The following is a 16,261-nucleotide window of genomic DNA, read 5'->3' as shown; positions in this document are numbered from 1 at the left end:
TTAAGCCTATAAAATATGTATGAGAAGAAAGTATTATAAGGTCTAACGCGTTTATACATCTTTAACAAAAAGCTAAAAAAAGTTAATATATTGTTTTCAATTTTTGGTTTTAAGCAAATATATTTTCATTCTTTTTTTTTTTGCTTTTTTTAATAAAACAAAAAACACTAAAACTGAGTGTGAAGTCAGAATGTGTTTTCTATTTTCATTTTCAAATAAAACAAAAAATAAGAGTAAAAATATGTTTGGTTAAAATTTAGAAAATATTTTAAAAAATAGACTCAAAATTCAAAACAAGACACCAACATTTTTGAAGTAATGAAAACGTTGTGACACCAAGTTCTTTATTACTTTCCGGTGAGAATTAACAGCCTAGAGAAGTGATCTTTGGTATCTTGATCGGTTTTGAAAGCAAAGAAAATTGGTCCTTTTGTTTTACAGTAAAATTGTCTCCCACATCAATCATAGTTTTCAGTTTTTAACTTCCCCCAACCTCTAACCTCCATTACCAAAATAGATCCAGGCATCGGCTAATAAAAAACCGTTCCTGTGTCAGTCAGTCTCACGCACATGTCTTAACTGATTTACTCTCCTCCATCAACCAACAAATCAAAACCTTCCCTTGTTATTATAAATTCCTAAAATTCATCATGAGAAAACCCACTAAACCCACATTTCTCCATTTCCCAATCTCAATTCTCAGATCCAGCTTCCTCCTCCTTCTCATCTCCATGGCCTCCATTTTCACCCTCTTCCTCATCTTCTTCTTCCTCCACCACCCTCACTCCGCCGTGGCTCAGATCCACCAAGCCTGCAAAGCCACGCGCTTCCCTCTCCAATGCCACTCCTCCCTCCTCCCCAACCTCCCCTCCAACCCCACCCCCCTCCAAATCATCCATTCCGCCCTCACAACCTCCACCTCCAACCTCCTCCTCGCGCGATCCAAGGTGCAGTCCATCGTCGACGCCTCCCCAGACAACCACACCCGCTCCACCGCCGCAAAGAGCTGCCTCCAGGTCCTCCACTACTCCCACCACCGCACCTCCCTCGCCGCCTCCGCCCTCCCCCGCGGCGCCACCAAACACGCCCGCGCCTGGATGAGCGCCTCCCTCGGCTACCAATACGGCTGCTGGAACGGCCTCAAGTACATCAATCACACCTCCCTCGTCGCCCAAACGATGTCGTTCCTCGACTCTCTCACCATTCTCTCCAGCAACGCGCTCAGCATGATCGTCTCCTACGACAGATTCGGAAACGACACCGCGTCTTGGAGGCCGCCCATGACGGAGCGCGACGGGTTCTGGGAGCCATCTGTTACGGAGGGATTCGGGGTGGGACCCGCGGTGCCGTCAAAGTTGACGGCGGACGTTACGGTGTGTAAGGGGAAGGGGAAGGGTGAGGGGCGTTATTACGAGACGGTGCAGGAAGCGGTTAATGCGGCGCCGGATGAGGGGGAAAAGAGGTTTGTGATATATATAAAAGAAGGGGTTTATGAAGAGAGGGTGAGGGTTCCGTTGAAGAAGAGGAATGTGGTGTTCTTGGGAGATGGCATGGGCAAAACTGTCATTACGGGATCAGCTAACGTGGGCCAGCCCGGGATGACAACCTACAACTCTGCAACAGTAGGTGAGTTTGGTGCTGTTTTTTTTTTTTTTTAATAAGAATTGGAATTTCACTTTATATTTATACCATGCATAATAAAGTTTTGCATTAAAGATTAGTTTTTGATCATTTAATATGATATTCTAACTAGAACAGTGTTAAAAGTATTTAAAAAATTGCATCTGGGTTTTGTACTACTTCATAATGGTTGGAAAGTCTGTAGCTAGAAAAATGAGCAAATGTGTTTAGTTGTTTATATAATAACAATGTGGTCAGCTATGTCCCTTTTGTATAAAATAGTATCAATAAGAGAGGTCATTCTTTTAAATAGATCTCGGTATTTTTTAGGGATTAGTCTTTGATTTGCAGCTTACCCAACATTAACAAAGTAACAAGCATTTCTTATAGCAATTGCTTACGTAAAAAGGGTCAAAAGGAAAAAAGTTGGAAGCCTTTCTAATACAGTATATGATCTATGTGGGTTGCTTCTGGATCTTAAGTAGGGTATGACAATGTCTATGATTTATGTGGGTTGTTTTTGTATAGGACTTGGGAGGACATTGACATGCAGCATAGCTGTTTTAATGAGTTAATTATTTGACTTGGCAGGGGTTGCTGGGGATGGATTTATAGCAAAGGATCTCACAATCCAAAATACAGCCGGTGCTAATGCTCACCAAGCAGTGGCCTTCAGATCAGACAGTGATCTTTCTGTCATTGAGAACTGTGAATTCATTGGCAATCAAGATACTCTTTATGCTCATTCCCTGCGCCAATTTTATAGATCTTGCCGCATAATTGGCAACGTGGACTTCATCTTCGGAAACTCTGCAGCAATCTTCCAAGACTGCGAAATCCTAGTCCGGCCCAGGCAAGCCAGACCAGAGAAGGGAGAGAACAACGCAATTACCGCACATGGCAGGACAGACCCTGCTCAGTCAACAGGGTTTGTTTTCCAGAACTGCATGGTTAATGGTACCGAGGAATACATGGCATTGTATTATAGCAAGCCTAAAGTTCACAAGAACTATCTGGGGAGGCCATGGAAGGAGTATTCTAGAACAGTTTTCATCCATTCATTCTTCGAAGCCCTTATCACACCACAGGGCTGGATGCCATGGAGTGGGGATTTTGCACTGAAAACACTTTATTATGGGGAGTTCCAGAACTCAGGACCTGGTTCTAATCTGACTCAGAGGGTGCCCTGGAGTAACCAGGTCCCAGCCGAGCATGTGTTCTCGTATTCAGTGCAGAGTTTTATTCAAGGAGATGATTGGAATCATCATCTCAGTTAGTAGGCAATCCTAGAAGACTTGATCATTGAGTGAGGAACAGGAGGAGTGATCATATCGGTAAGTGGGGATTTTTTTTACATCCACTTTGGAACTGCCAATGCAATGAAGATGTCAAAAGCCATTCGGAGAAATTCAAATGCCATGTCAGTTGTGGTGGCAGATACTGGGAGTTGATAATAGATCCTACTCATTTTATTGGGTAGGCCCTCGATAGAAAAGATTTATATTCTTTTTGCCTGATGGCTGATAAAGAATCTTGAACTGATGAAGAAAAACTATTAGATTCCACGAATCTTTCCTTTCTATGTAACTTGGAAAAAAGGATATGGAAGGAAAACCCATTATTCTTGCCAGGAAACCTTCATTATGAAAGTTATTAATGAAACCACGGTTCCCTGGCATAGCAGGAAGCTTGTTACATCAAGTTATTTTAGAGGTGCATTGGTGCCTTAAAACGTCTCTTTTGTTTTCATTTATGCATTTTAATTTTTTAGTTACGATCTACCTGCCGACACCATGGACATTATGGAAATTTTTAATGGAGTGGAACAAATCTAGCAAGCAGTCACATGCTGCCGACAGTTCTTAAGACGTCTTGAAAGCAATTCACGTGATGGTAGATCGCAGTGGCGGGGCCTTCAGTTTAGTTCTCCATTTAAAAATAAAATCTTCTTATCTGTATATGGGTAAAATAATACTGGGTTTTGTTACTAAACCCTATTAACTTATGCCTCTTAATGTTTGGATTAACTTAGGATTAGTTGTAAAGAAAAAAAAAAATTAACCGGGTTTACATGATAGTTGGACAAGACATTAATAATTTATTAAGCACAATTTTGTCCTGAAACTGGCTCTGTAAATTGTGGGTTAGAAAAGAATGAAGAATCCACTGATTATGATGTAAGAAGTGGTATCAAATAAAACCAAGATGATAATTCCAAAAGATTAAAGAGCTTTGAATTGAAAAATCAATATCAAGAACCATGAACAGAGAGAATGAATCTTGTGACATTCAGAATGAAGCATAATTCACTAGTCTAAAAGCCAAAGAATACAATAGGTCCTATTTATATACAGTCAAGAGTATCAGCTGACAGCTGCACAAAACATAAAAGAAAGGGACAACTAACTGTCTGCAAAACGACAACTAACAAACTATTCAAAATACATATATATGGTTTTCTAATATATGAATCAGTGACTGGCTCCTCTATCTTCCTTAGCATTAGGAAATGATTGACTATGCACCTTCAAACCAAAGAATAATGCTTGTGACTTGCATTCGAGTATGGTGGCTGCACTGGAATGCAGATATGCAGAAATTTATAAATTATACCAATGTGAGCTGTTTGTGTGTGCCCAAACAAAAGTTCTTTTATCTGGATCTCTGTAGTTAATATCTTAAGTACAAAGTTTGTTCCACACTCAAAAGATTGTGGCTAACAACGAATCACTCATACTCTCTTGGGGTGATGGTTTTCTAATTATGCTGAATATTGTCTAAGAATGGTTCTGCAATTTCCTTAGATGTATACATTGTTGAATACTGTGTATTAGTTCTACTTGCTAGGTCTCTGTCCCCATACTTGGATGCCTTGTGGTTTGTTTGCATTTGTATTCAAATTTTAAATCAAATCCCCAAAATAGCTATCGTTTAATTTCAAGTCCAAGCTTTGTGATTAAATTCAAGTCCAAATGTCTGCATATAGGTTTTAAGTTTTAACTCTACCTACTACCTGATGTAATTTTATTGTTTATTTCAAAAGAATTTCTTTTAAAAAAAATATTTAATTAAAGAATATTATATATTACTTATAACTCTCAATCTCTTTGTTTCTGGTTTTCTTTGTACTGGTTTAATGTTCATTTGACTTATTCAAATGTTGGAGATTTTGATAACTAACATATTTGTTTTAAACGATAGAGATTTTGATAACTAACATAAGTTTTCTTTGCATGGGACACTGCTAATAAACCTTTTAGTTTAGTGACTAGCATGCCCCAGCAATAACACCACCTAGTTCCTACCTGTCTTGTTGCTCTTGCTCTATTCGTTTGCCACATGCTTTGGATGAAGTTATCCTTGTTTTTTTTTTTATGCTTGTAGTCTTCAATCAAGAAAGCATTAGTTACTCATGCATATCTTATGACCATGTAACCAAGAAGTATATATGTCTATAGGTAAATTCCTGTAAAATTGATTTGTGGTGACAGCTGTTACTATATGATCAGAATAAGACCATAGAATAGAATACACCATTTTTATGCATAAAAAATATGTGGAAAAATGTTCCCTTCATCCCTTGTTCCTAACACTAGGAAACTTTAATATACGCGAGGAAAACAAAAAGTGCAACTGACAACTCATAGAGCAGAAAGAGATGTTGTGGTAACGGTAGGTGGTGTTGGAGTATAAAACTCATCATCTGTCCAATTTGTCTCTCCCCAGTGCCGCAACATGCTTTTCCAGTTGCACAAATTATCTATACATTTCTTCAAGCGCCTATCTTTAACTTTAATTTGCCAATGCCCGTCCGTGTAGTTTGCTATTTCAGCCTGCCTACGATCCCACTCCAACTGTGCCTTCTGCTTTGACTTCAACAGGCAAAACTGCTGCAAAAGCTCAGGCATTGCATCATGTACCTTCCACCACTTTGCATGTGCAACATCACTTGCAAATTCATGAAATATATCAGCATTCCAGTTGCAATCGTAGTCCCGGAAGCATAACCATGGCTTCACACCTAGATAGTGAAGGACATACAAAATTGGAGGTTCTGCGCCAAACAACAGAGTTTTCATTTGTTTCTTCTCTTCCTCATCACCAATCCAAAAATGCTTCAAGAAGTTCATGTGTCTTGGTATCCTGTGCCACCATGTGAATATTTCATTCAAATATCCCTGGTCCCCTCCATTGTAAGACTCAATCTCATTGATATGATCCATCAGGAGCTGGAATGTGCAATTTGATGGCTCAACCACCATGACACCTGAGTTAAAGAGAGTGGCATTGTTTCCAGTGGCAGTGATTTCTGGCATTCCAAATAGAAAATCTATATTTCTTAGTATGAGCAAATCTGCATCAATGAATATTATCTTGTCATAATCAGTCAGTTGCCATAGCCTGAACTTGCTGTAGTTCCATTCATTGTAAGCATCCTTTTCAGCTTTGGGGTTTCTGATCCTTTGTATTGTTCTAACCTTCCAACCTGCTGCTTCCAGACCACTTCTGTGATAGCTGCTGATTGTCTCATCAACAAGTATTACAAGGTCTCGAGTTGATCCAGACATGCGGATGCTTTGTGCCGCAGCTATAGCCCCACAAACGTAAACATGAGCTGAATGCAGAATTGTTGCATATGCTTCTCTGGGAGCATTCCCATTGTAAACCAACTCTGTTTCCAATTAATCCGATTCATTTAGTGTCAACTTCATGATAAGAAAAATATAATGACAAAAACATGATAGTAGTAGTACATGCAATGATTACATTGTAAAGATGACATTCTAACTTTCATGATCATCAATGAGTATGTAGTATGATTAAGCATGAAAGAAAAGTGTCATTTTCTTTGTTCCTCGAGTCTCCATTTCTGTTTATTGTCTTTTGGAGTCTTCAACAGTCATCAAAATTTCCAGAAATATATGAAACTGTAAACAAGTCATTGTTTGTGAACAAGGTTTTAAATTATGGTTGCGGTTTGGTCAAGATCCTTGACCTTGCGGGAAATTACAAACGAATATGGTTGATGTGGCCATAATTGTGGTAATAATGTGGTTGCAAAGAACCCAAAAACCTTGACATTGCAACCGAATTCACAATCGCAGACCGGTTTTAAAAACCTTCTCGGTGAAACAAAGACAATTGCAACAATTAACTATGCATTTGATTTTTGAAGGCATATAATAATGATGTTCTGTCTCAAGAATCTAAGGGACAGAAAGAGAGTATAACTTACCTTTTCCTCTCATAGGAAGTGCAAGTTCACAAGACCCTACAGGAAGCTGGACCTTTTCTCTCAAAACACTCAAGTTTGGTTTGTATAACCACGCATTCCCTTGGCGTGCAACGAGTTCTTTACACGTAAACAAATTTGGTATTGGAAAGCAGTTGGTAACGAAGAGCACATAAACGGGGTAGTTGCCTTTGAAAGAGGTTGCAAGGGAAGCAGCTGCAAGCTGAAGGTGCAACCGAGCAACATCTCTAGACCAGTTCCCTCCATTCCTACAAGGAAGCTTCACAGTAATGAGGTTAAGTCTTATGCCAGGGGACCTTAGACTTGGCAGAGAAGGACAAACGGGAACTTGGGTTTCTTCTTCCTCATCGATCCATTCCGGGTACAAGGACTCCCATGTCACATTTCTTGCAGCATACTCCAGAGGCAGAACAACATGTGTTGCCTCAGGAATAAGATGCTCCCATTGTGCTAGTTCAGTCTTGTTGAAATTTACAAGCCCAATTCCTTCAAGTTCATCTTCCCCTGTCAGCTTTTCTGTAATTTTCAATATGTCATCCCAGTCAGTGGCTACATTGGACATGTAACGAGGATCTGAGCCACCCCATATCCACCTGTTCGCAAAATTAGACTATTAGAGATACACTCACAGTCTCACACACACATTACACCACTTTCATTAAAGGATATCAAATTAACCCTTAATATGATAAAATTTTACTTCGTAGTACATATCAAACTAATGATGATTTAGTCCTTTTCTTACTTTCTATAAAGAGAATTTTGTTTCACATTTTAAAAAATCAGATTATTAGGTGATTACATTTGCATAAGAAATTTGTGAATTATGAGTCTGATAAAGAGGTAGTAGTTTATATCAATTTAATAATATAAGTTCATACTCCCATAAAATTAAGTTTAATGAGCAGGTATTGTTAGTTTGATATTTTTTTTTACAATGTTATAAAAAATTAGTATAAATTTTAAGTTAATTATTAAAAAATTAACAAATTTATTGTGATAGTTTGTAATTTGATGCCAGTATAGGACTATAAGTCTTTTATACTATTAGTAGTGTATGTATCATTTATTCTACCAAATTCGGGTGAAAAATTTACTGATGATTTTTTCTTATAATTTCCCCTCTCATTTGAAGAGATACCAAACTAATCCTTGATATAATTAAAATTTTCCGTATTAAATTTACTTTAAAAAAAATTAGGGTATTTTTAGATTTCTAATGGGAGGGTCTAAAAGTATGTTTGAAAATAAAATTAGTTTGTGGTCATGTTTGATTATTCCTAAAAGTATGTATGTTTGAAGACTCGGTTTGTAAATTTTAATCCAAACATGCACTTAGGGAGCCAACAGAAAGATATATTCGTGTTCCATTTGCAAGTGTAGAGGAATAATACTTATACTTACCGAGAGCCAGAGCTTGATAAATGGTTGGTATTGTAAACTTCCGGAGAGTACAGGAGTGTTACAAAAGTGCCGCATATGGTTATCAATAGTATAAGTTTTAAGAAAGACAATTTGCATCTTGAGCTCCTATCTTGGACAGATAAGTGGAAAGGCTTCTCTGCATCTTTGACTTTGCTTCTTGGAAGTCTTCGTTTGTATAATTCTTCACTGTACCACGTGATGATTCAGAACAAATTTACTAGAATAATAAGAAAATGAAACAATTGCAGATATGAGTTTTTATTGGTTTAATAGACAAGCCAATCTCTGCCTCAACTCTAATCTTGGATTTTAAAGAGAGCTTTGTTATGAGAAAATTTTGTGTTCTATCTTTCTCCATAGACATTTACAAATTTTTAAGTCAAACTAAAAATTGTTTTTATACTTTAACATTTTTGGTTTGGTTTTTAATTGAAAAAGAAATCATATTTCAGTCTTTTCATGAAAAACATGAATGGATCAGTCCTTACCATTTACTGTAGTTAATGTTTGCACCTCCATGTGTAATAATAGTTCAAATGCTACGTAGGATAAAAATTAAACAAATAAACATTACTTTAAGTGTTTAATTATAACAATTGGATTTTTTTTTGGTAACCATGATCAGTCTCATACAGTAATCATTCTGTTCCAAATCTTATATATAAGTTCATCATCATTCTTAAGCTCTACGCAAGCATAACTGATTTTTTTTCGGGCCCACAGATGTGATTTAAGGAACTCAGAAAGGCATTGACAGATTGAAACATCTCATACCTTCTGATTCTAGAGTATCTATTCATACTCGAGAATGCAGAAAATATATGTATAAAATCAAAAGTTTGCGGACTTCTCCCTTACACAGAAACATATAATTCTATATATAAAATAGTGAGCATGCTAAACAATTATTATTTTTAATTGCTATTCTAGAATGACATGGGTCCCCATGATTTTATTATATGCAAACCCTCTAATTAAGTGTTGAGTGTAAAACTGATAATTGCACTTTCTCTTGAGAGCAAATTGTATAGAATTTGATTCATTTTGCAAGAAAGTTTAATTAACTGAAATGAAATTGTAAAGTGTCAATGAAGGATCTGTTTGTGTGAATAACATTTTTCGTTTATTTCATAGCACTGATAAACCTAAATTTTTTTGTAAATTGTAACAACCATTGATCGGTGTTGGACCAGTTTTATATATATAGTTGGCCCGTCCTAGGAATATTGCTCCGTACGTGACTTACTGTTGATACAGACTTGATAACGCTGATAATAAAGCAAAAGGAAAGGATCCTTTTGGCTATACACATTTGCACGAAAGCATGAGATAAGATAAGGGAGAAAAATATGGAAGTAGTTGTCTGGTTAGCTTCCTTAGTAAAAAAATCTTTTGAGATAAAATGTTGTTGTCATTTACAGAAGATATCAAAGGGTGTACGATCGCACAAAATGTTAACTCTACGCAGGTACTTCCAGTTGTTTGAAAGGGATTTGATAACATTATTACCAAATACTTTTCAAATCCAACTAGGTGCATGCATGGAATTAAGCTATATAACACAAAGTTCTCTCAATCAGAATTTTGTACCAATTATGACATAAATTAAGCTTAGATAAAGGCAATTATCTTTAATTAAAAGAGAAAATTAAACCTAGCTATTTGTTTTTTTAAACAATATTATTTTATTTTCATTTCATATTTTAATAATAACAATAACAATAATAAGGTCACATTATTTTAAATTTGTCTCGTATATGTTTTTAAATATGTATTAAAAAATGGTGAAAACATTTAAAGTGTCAATTTCATAATTATAAGTATAAATAAATAAAAACAAAAATGCTTTGTCAAACTAAACAAATCCTTAATATTTTAACAGCTAGCATTAGTTAATAAAATACTTTTTGTCAAATTATTCTGACATTTTTATTTGTATTGATATAGAAACTCAAAAAATATAGCAATGAAGATCAAAGTATTTTACTCAAGTGCTAATTTTGAAGCATGCATGTGTACTGCCTAACCTAGTCAAAATCAAATTAAAACAGCAAAAGTAATTCCAACGAGAAAGGAAGAGAGAAGAATTGGCTTTTTAAACCCAAACAGAACTTCATATAATATAAAAATGATGGGTCCTAGGCTCCTAGCTATAAGGTGAAATGTAACCTTAATGGTGGGCTGAGAGCGAGAAATACATTGCCTTTTTAACATATTGCAAACGCAATGATAACAAGTTTTAATCAATTTCATTCTCACGGGTGAGTGTAAAATTTTGTCGAAAATTTGTTAGTTCTTTAAATTTGAGTATTTTTTTTATCCTCCAAATTTAAAATTAATTTTTTAGTCAAAGAAAAAAAAGACTCTTTTAGTCTCTTTACCCAAAACTCCTTTACTTAAACAGTAAACACCGTCAAAATATCGAAAGAATAACATACATGACTGTTTGATAATAAGAATACAAAATTAATGTAGATTACAGTATAAACAGTTTATAATTTGTTTAGTTAAGGAAATAAAATCTTGTGATTTTTGTTTATTTTTATGTAAGAATTAAAGACGATATTAAAAGATTATAGCATTCAAATATTCTTCTTAACCAATTAAGCTAGACTTATTGGAATCTAATGTAGTTTTGGTAGAGGAACTAAAATATATTTTTTTAATTATTGGGACAAGAAAGATTAGTTTTAGATATGGAAGACAAAAACAAACTTATCATAAATTTGAGGGATTAAAATTAGGCCTAAAGTTAGTTTTTTTACAATAGCACACTTAAAAATTATCTTGAATAAGACATTTAAATAATTATTACATAAAGTTAATAATCTTTTATATATATATATATAATTGAACATAGTATATCATTATGATACGTTAGTATGTATTCTCATCCCATTATGATAATAGGTCCCAAACAGGAAACATGATGATTTGGAGTGACTAGTGGGGAATCTTCTATGTTAAAAAAAACACCTGATCTTGTTTGTGGGAAGAAGAAATGAAGTTAAGTTAACTCACATGGATGCAGGCAAACGGTGTCGAGCTTCAACGGCATGAGGAGAATTACCCATTGACATTGTTCCTCTCATTTTAACTAACTATTCGCCTACAGGGGCATGCAACCATCTGATGACCACCTGCACAAACCAATAAGAAAAGAATTCATGGTTCACTCAACTAATGAAAAACGAAACTATAAATCTCAAAAAACCATATTTATCTGAATTGGTTTTCAATGTATGTAGATAAAAGAAGTGATGAAGAAGAGTTGATGGAATCATAAAAAGTGTCAAAAGTAGGAAGTGACAAGGCCTACATATAGATGGTAAATTTACTCCAGCAGGCAAAAACACGACATATACTATATATCAATCGTGAGAAGGCCAAAACGCATAGGAGATATAAGGTATGAGTTAGATGGTTAAAGAAGAAGGAAAGGAAAAAAAAAAAAAAAGGTACGTAGCAGGTTTAATTCTCTCTATTAATAAAACTAATATTATAAGGACTAACATTTGTCATGTCGATAAAAAAAAATATACCAAAATAGAGGAACCAAGAGGATAGACAATGTTGTTGTGAAGCACAAAGAGAGAAAGAGAGATATGCGTCCTTATGGAGGAGAGGGTTGTGAAGAAGAAACAGAAAAAACACTTGATGGCATTGTTGGAGCGTTTGAGTCAATATAGACGGAGTGACCTGGCCTGTAACGTCCTTCAGAATTTTTCCTTCATCTTTCAGTTTCATTCTAGTTTTTGGTACTCACCAACTCTTCCGCATCCATCAACTTCTTCTTTTTCTTTTATTACTCCTCATTTCTCTTCCTTCTTTTATTCTCCCATTTTCATTGGAGGATAATATGTTTTTACCTTAATTAAATTCAAAATTTAGTCTTACACTACACAAGACACTTCCTGTATTTTAATTTTTACACGAATGAAATTCTTTAGTGTAAAAATAGGTTTGCCGAAATTACACCAGAAGTATAATATTTTTTTTCATATAAAGGCTAAAATCATGTTTGAATAAACTTCTAAGAAAATATTTATATGATAAGAATATAAGAAAGTAAAATGAGTCAAGTTTCTCTCTTAAGCAAAAACTAACTTATTCACTTAATATATTTATAAAAATTCTCTTGTTTAATTTTAATTTATAGAAAATTCAATTCATTTTACCTTCTTAATTTTAGTATATATCACTTGTAAACATCAAAATGTAAAACATTTTTCATGTAGAAACCAAATAGAAGTGTAATTTTCTTTTTGTATAAAGACTAAAAAAAGAGACTAAATCTAATAACTGTTATACATCAAGATAAATATTAATTTGTAAATGCTACTTTACGTATATAAAAGTCAAAATATACAATTTTTATATAAAATTTAACACAAAAAATAATATCAAGAGATGGAGTTTTTAATTTTTTTGCTACTGAAGATCGAATTTTTAATTTAATTAAGCAAATGTTTACTTTACACTCCTGGTGACGTAATATCAACTGTTTCAACTATTAATTTCTAGTTGACAAGCCATTGTAATACAAAGGAGATATGCCATTGTACCGTAGCACCCGATTGGCTGTGGAACTAAATGGTTAGCAATGTCTGCATGGCCTTAATTAAATTGCAGTGGCTTCTAAGATGTTTGTAGTTTTAACTCCTTTCAAGTACAAAGGAGAGAATGAGTTTATTATTGTATTAATATTTTGAATTATCAAACTTTCTATTAATTAGACCATGATTAAGTCGGAATTTTGTTATTAAAAACATTTATTAAAAAAGAAAACAAAATCAAAAACCTAAAAACAAAAATTGTCATCTTAGTGAGAGTTGTTGCTACTTGATAGGGATGATTAGGTTAATGAAAACAATTGTTCATTGGATTTAGAGTAAAGATGACCACATGTCCCAATCCCATGTCAAATAGGAAAACCTAATATTCCTACTTTCTACCAATATTGGGAAATGCCTTTAACCAAGGAAGACTGTTAAAAACTTTAACTTTTATATCCTTCCCTATCAAACTTTTGCCCCCCCCTGATTTTGATTTGATCATGTTCAGGATTTGCATTCCCTCCCTAATTTTCTCTTTTATAAAAAATGCCTTGGTTAATTGCATATCAAATGTAGGTAAACACTCATTATTAAATTTTCTCTTAATGTTTCATACTAATGAAGTTCATCTGCATTTGAAGAAATTGGGTGGCAACATCAAACACCTAATCAGCTGCCAACACAACTACACATAACACGAGTTTATTATTTTTTTGCTCTTTTCATTCTTATAAAGCAATTATAATGAAACTATCCTTCAGATTGATGACATTCGTTTAGGTGTCCTTTCATAGACTATTTCACCAAACCCATGGTCTTGGCACTACCAAAATTCGTCAAAACTGTCATGAAAAAGGTTGATGAACTGAAATAAAAAAAGATTTCTTATTAATCAAAAAAGGAACATTGCACCAGTTGACCACCCCTGTTCCCTCCTGCCTCCAGGGATTGTTTTACTTTTACGGGTCTTAGTCTTTGAACATAAGGTGGCTGTAAATATGACTTATCTGTCAACTTTTTCATTATTGCACCCTAAAAACTAAATTCTACCTTACATAAGTTGTCATAATACACTTAACTTCTGAATTTAAAATTATTGCTCATATATATAGTTTTGGCCATAATTTTACAACAACATTATATAATCTTAATAAGGGGAGAAGGTTCTTTCACATTCATTTTACACCCACTCTTTCTTTTCTAATAACATCTTTTTTTTCTCTTCCTTTTTATTTCTATCTCTTTCTTCTCCATCCCAATTCCCATCCCATAACAATTACAATATATACACACACACACACATATATATATATATATATATATATATATTGAACCATTGATGAATATAGAATTCTTCATACTCTATACTGTGATGGCATGAGATAAGGAATATGGAGACGTGAAGAAGTACGTATACTGTATTGCAAGCAAAGCAATAAGCAACTCAACGGTAAAGGTTATCTTTTTGTACGCTTGTGGATCATGACGAAGCAGATTTTGTGCATCTTAGTTCTATCCATTTGCTTTCCATTGTTAAGGAAAGGTTGAGTTTTGACATCTGAGAGTGCAGAGTAAGGGACCACTTAAAAACTTTGTTCTTTTCATTCCTTGTCCATTAGAAAAGATAGGAAACTTATTCAACAAAATAGAGAAATGAATCAAAGAACCTACTACATGTTATCCCATAATTATGCGTGGGCATACGAACATGACTGGGCTGTCCCTCCGCACTTAAAATAATATACATACTAACAATTAACAAGGTTAAGGTTTAGTTTTGAAACATCAAACTCGTTACCATGTCTGATGTTCTAGGTAATAGGGCCTGATTACTTATCATGCCGTTTTTCTTATGGATATGCATATTCTTAATATAAAAAATAATAGAGATGCATAATAGTGCAAGTTCAATCATTAAAAGGAGATATAACTCAAAGTTATAAACTTTCCGATACTTGTCTTCGATATCTGTGGATAAAAAAAATAGTTCAAAAGTTATTAGAGCTTTGTTTTCTCCCTTAAAAATTGCTCCTGTTGTTGGCTTCCAATTAATATCTGAACAACTTATCTGTGTGTTCCTGAGCATGCAAGCTTCTCTCTTTTCCTATTGACAAGTGTTGATCACAAGTGCTTCCAGCGTTACACTTACACATTGTCATGGAAGGCAGTTAGAATTATGGAAAACCCATAAGCAAACAGAGCAACGGATCTGCTGTAGGATTTTCAACTGCCAAACGTAACAGTTCAATTATTCAGATGTACAGCACCACCCGAATGCTTGCAATAATCCTCTTCACAAAATAAGGGAAAGGAGGTAACAGTACGAGGTTGCGTAATAAGTTATTGATTTAGGCTCAAGATACGGGTCAAAAATTCATACCAATCCACAGAATATTTTGAATTATTATGTAAAAGGTCTATAAATAGGATTAACAATTTTGATAATATATCCAAATCTATTCCTTTGGTTCCAATTAATAAAGTAAAGATAACAAGCATAAAAAATCGTATAATATTGTCCGATTCATTAGGACATAAACAAGCAGTCTTTTTAGTGCCAAAATACTTAATATAAAAAAAGACAAATTATGTTTTTGACATGTTGATTAATCCAATGTGGATATATCTTCGAGATAAAAAGAGAAGTCATTTCATTATTTTTCATTCTTAGTAAAACTAAGAAAAAAAAATATTTTTTAATTGATGTTTTACTTCTTTCTTCTCCCATAAAGATATTGAATAGAGTGAACAATCCTTCAAAAACAAGTAAATAGATCCAAAACATATAAAATGCAGCTAATCCTGCTATACAACAAGTTATTATTGCAAAAATGGGTGAATACAACCAACTATCATTAAGAATCTCATCCTATACCAAATACAGGTAAAAGGTGGAATACCCCAAAGAGAATACATACCCACTAAAAAAGAAATTTTTGTGATTGGTACATGTTTTGTTAAGCTGCCCATAAGAATTATATAACAAGAGTTTTCATTGAATGAATAATGGATCGAGAACCTAAAAATAATACTTTTAAATAAACATGAGTAATCAAATGAAATATAACAGCTTGATAAGATCCCATACCGAGAGCTACCATTTATAACCCAATTGAGACATTTTGGAATAAGCCAAATTTTTCTTAATATCTTGTTGAGCAATAGCTAAGGTAGCTCCTAATACTACCATTATTATACCTATAAAAGATATTCCGTTCATTATTAAGAAAAATTCCCGCGGCTACCTACCATAGTAGCGGCAACCTACCATAGTAGCAGCATGTATAAGGGCGGAAATTGGAGTAGGCCCTTCCATAGCATCTGGTAGCCATACATGAAGAGGAAATTGGGCGGATTTAGAGGCTGAGCCACAAAGAGGGAGAAGGGATTCTTAAGTTCTCAGGTC

At 34.4% G+C, this 16,261-nt stretch overlaps 3 protein-coding genes across 4 annotated transcripts; 1 reads left to right on the top strand and 2 right to left on the bottom strand.

Annotated features, from left to right (window-relative positions):
- The first annotated feature begins 313 nt into the window (after positions 1–313).
- On the top strand, positions 314–3,315 carry LOC100802102 (probable pectinesterase/pectinesterase inhibitor 51). Its single transcript, XM_041016510.1, has 2 exons — positions 314–1,626; positions 2,212–3,315. Exons 1-2 carry the CDS (start codon positions 651–653, stop codon positions 2,895–2,897), a joined length of 1,662 nt encoding a protein of 553 aa, XP_040872444.1. The 5' UTR covers positions 314–650; the 3' UTR covers positions 2,898–3,315.
- Positions 3,316–4,995: 1,680 nt separating this feature from the next.
- LOC100809361 (UDP-glucuronate:xylan alpha-glucuronosyltransferase 1) lies at positions 4,996–12,065 on the bottom strand. Of its 2 annotated transcripts, none has more exons than XM_006581694.4 (5): positions 11,842–12,065; positions 11,321–11,439; positions 8,279–8,485; positions 6,857–7,467; positions 4,996–6,292 (listed from the first exon to the last, which is right to left on the bottom strand). In XM_006581694.4, the coding sequence occupies exons 2-5, from the start codon at positions 11,389–11,391 to the stop codon at positions 5,262–5,264; spliced, it is 1,920 nt and encodes a 639-aa protein (XP_006581757.1). In that variant the 5' UTR covers positions 11,392–11,439; positions 11,842–12,065; the 3' UTR covers positions 4,996–5,261. The 2 variants fall into 2 exon arrangements, with proteins under 2 accessions (XP_006581757.1, XP_040872442.1); XM_041016508.1 differs by lacking the exon at positions 11,842–12,065 and adding an exon at positions 11,619–11,745.
- Positions 12,066–14,281: 2,216 nt separating this feature from the next.
- Positions 14,282–16,215, bottom strand: LOC106798929 (NAD(P)H-quinone oxidoreductase subunit 5, chloroplastic). The gene is given in 5 exon segments (XM_041016509.1): positions 14,282–15,700; positions 15,703–15,726; positions 15,729–15,836; positions 15,839–15,958; positions 15,961–16,215. Coding segments are annotated over 5 exon segments (552 nt in total). The 5' UTR covers positions 16,172–16,215; the 3' UTR covers positions 14,282–15,611.
- Positions 16,216–16,261: the final 46 nt, after the last annotated feature.

The sequence above is a fragment of the Glycine max genome, chromosome 6 (assembly GCF_000004515.6).
Source record: "Glycine max cultivar Williams 82 chromosome 6, Glycine_max_v4.0, whole genome shotgun sequence".
In the NCBI taxonomy this organism is placed as follows: domain Eukaryota; kingdom Viridiplantae; phylum Streptophyta; class Magnoliopsida; order Fabales; family Fabaceae; genus Glycine; species Glycine max.
This window is presented reverse-complemented; position numbering and strand designations above follow the sequence as displayed.